Consider the following 1,428-nt stretch of genomic DNA (forward strand, 5'->3'; position numbering starts at 1 on the left):
TAGCAGACTGCCAACAATTAGGGCTAGAGGCAAGCGACAACTAGGTGAGTTATATTTGTAATTTAAGAAGTTGTGCATTGGATTGCTTGCCGACTCTAATTATGCTTGTTAAAATTTTAGAGTTGAGCAGATTTTTTGTTGACACTAGAAGAAGAACCGCCACAAGACCCACAACCAAGTGATGTTCATGAACATGATGACGACATGATAGATGAGGTTCAGAACTGGATTGAGCAGTAAATGCTGGATGATGGCGATGATGATGATGATGAGGTAAATTTTGAGGACGATGACGATGATGAGTTTAATCTGGCTGAAATTGTGTGTGATCCCGCTCATAGGCAACTAATTGCTGATTATCATCCGAATATTCAAGATCAGGTGAGAAGAGCACACATATTGAAGGGTCCAACCCGACCAACTGTCAAATTTGATCGCAAAAAAATTGGTAGCAAGAACCGTGCATTTTCTAAAAATTGGTATAAGAATTATGAGTGGTTAGAATATAGTGTGTCCGAGCAAGCTGCATTTTGTTTCTATTGCTTTCTTTTTAAGCAACCAGGAAGTAGTACACATTTTGGTTATGATGTCTTCACCAAAAATGGATTCAGGGATTGGAAGCATGCATATCAGGCATTGCCTGCTCATGTTGGTGGGGTAAATAGTGCACACAAAAAGGCAAGATTACATTATGATGATTTTCATAATCAAAGGCAAAGTGTGTCTAGTAACTTTGCTAGGTCATCCAAGGAGTCTGAAGTACTTTACAAAATTCGGTTGCACACTTCTCTGGGTTGTGCAAGATATCTCATTGCTCAAGGCTTGGCTTTTCGTGGCCATGATGAAAGTTCAACTTCACTGAATAAGGGTAACTTCCATGAGATGGTAGATTGGCTTAAAGCTAGAGATGAGAAAGTGAGGAATGCTTTTGGCCATGGTAGTAGAAACTGCAAGATGCTTGCTGCTGAAATTCAAGAAGATCTTGCAAAGTGTTGCGCAGAAGAGGTCACCAAAGCGATCATGAGAGAAATTGGTGATAAGAAATTCTCTGTACTTATCGATGAGTCATGTGATATATCTGTCAAAGAGAAATGCGGTGATGTTGAGGTTAGTAGTGGTTTATTATTCATTTTAACTGTTATTTCATAGTTTTTTTCTACTTTTATTTAACCTTGTTACAAAAATCTTGATGTAGGTATGTCAATGATAAAGGGAAAACCGTGGAACGAGTTCTCTCTCTATACCATGCCAGTGAGACTACATCAGAGGCACTAAAGGTAGCTCTTGTTGACATTCTTGATCATCATAAGTTATCCATTCATAGTCTACGAGGGCAAGGATATGATGAAGCTTAAAATATGAGAGGTGAATTTAATGGTTTGCAAAAGAAAATTCTTGACGAGAACCCTTATGCCTTTTATGTGCATT

The 1,428-nt window shown here is 38.4% G+C and overlaps 1 protein-coding gene across 1 annotated transcript; it reads left to right on the top strand.

Annotated features, from left to right (window-relative positions):
* Window positions 1-240: 240 nt before the first annotated feature.
* On the top strand, window positions 241-1,107 carry LOC119345487 (zinc finger MYM-type protein 1-like; the record flags this gene model as incomplete). Its single annotated transcript, XM_037615544.1, has 1 exon — window positions 241-1,107. A coding segment is annotated over exon 1 (867 nt), but the record flags the coding sequence as incomplete, so codon positions are not given.
* Between the last annotated feature and the right edge of the window lie 321 nt (window positions 1,108-1,428).

This window comes from Triticum dicoccoides, unplaced genomic scaffold (genome assembly GCF_002162155.2).
Source record: "Triticum dicoccoides isolate Atlit2015 ecotype Zavitan unplaced genomic scaffold, WEW_v2.0 scaffold24271, whole genome shotgun sequence".
Lineage (NCBI taxonomy): Eukaryota > Viridiplantae > Streptophyta > Magnoliopsida > Poales > Poaceae > Triticum > Triticum dicoccoides.